At 69.3% G+C, this 915-nt stretch overlaps 1 protein-coding gene across 1 annotated transcript in view; it reads left to right on the top strand.

The window, feature by feature from the left end:
- The window catches only part of LOC104126879 (heat shock 70 kDa protein 12B-like), a gene marked incomplete at its 3' end in the record, with an annotated part of 11,192 nt that overhangs the window by 9,538 nt on the left and 739 nt on the right, over positions 1–915 (top strand). Inside the window, exon 6 of the mRNA XM_035894960.1 lies at positions 574–836. Coding sequence (XP_035750853.1) covers positions 574–836 — 263 coding nt within the window. The remainder of the gene's footprint in view (positions 1–573; positions 837–915) is intronic.

Here is a 915-nt window from a genome sequence, read left to right as displayed (position 1 = left end):
GCCTGGGCTGTGGGACCTGGCCTGGCCTGTGCCCACGGGCTTCCCACCCCGGTCCCGGGGGGCACGCGAAGCCCCTGGCCTCAGCCCATCCTGGGGTTGAGATTTTGGCATGTGATGGTCGTGTACCCCCAGACACGGTGACAGCCACCAGCCCGAGCCGGGCATGGGGCTGGAAAGCCCTGGCACTGCCTGGCAGAGCCACGCCATGGAGGGAGGCACCAAGCCCCCCAGCATCACCCAGGGACCCCAGACAGGGTCCCCTTTGCTCCAGGGGACCGCTGTCCCTGCAGCCACGCTGCCCACCCTCTGCCTGCTCCTGGGGGACATCTCCGTGCCCTCCTGCCACTGCAGGACCCATCCCTGGTCCAGCCCTGGGTGGGGGGCTCCCCTCCACGTCCCCCCACCCTGATCCCCCCACAGAAGGGCTGCAGCGGGGCTGGGGGGCCGCGGTCTTGCACAGAAAGCACCCCAAGCTTTGCTTGGTGACACCTGGGGGGTGTGGGGACACGGTGCTGGGGAACATGGGGGTGTGTGTGCCATGGGGACGCTGCCTGACCCACCCCACCCCCCTCCTCAGGGGGGCCCTACGGGGCGGTGGGGGTGGACCTGGCCTTCGAGAAGCTGCTGTGCCACATTTTCGGGGAGGATTTCATCGCCACCTTCAAGGCCAAGCGCCCGGCCGCCTGGGTGGACCTGACCATCGCCTTCGAGGCCCGCAAGCGGGCGGCAGCCCCCTCCCGCACCAGCCCCCTCAACGTCTCCCTGCCCTTCTCCTTCATCGACTTCTACCGCAAGCACCGGGGCCAGAACGTGGAGACGGCCCTCAAGAAGAGCAAGTGAGACCCCAGCTGGGGGGGCAACAGGGCTTGGGGACGTGGCCCCAGAGGGACCCGAATTGGAGGGGGGGGGTGGGCA

This window comes from Egretta garzetta, unplaced genomic scaffold (genome assembly GCF_000687185.1).
Source record: "Egretta garzetta isolate BGI_Z169 unplaced genomic scaffold, ASM68718v1 scaffold1585, whole genome shotgun sequence".
Taxonomy (NCBI): Eukaryota; Metazoa; Chordata; class Aves; order Pelecaniformes; family Ardeidae; genus Egretta; species Egretta garzetta.
The sequence above is the reverse complement of the archived record's forward strand: the minus strand, read 5'-3'. Positions and strand labels throughout refer to the sequence as shown.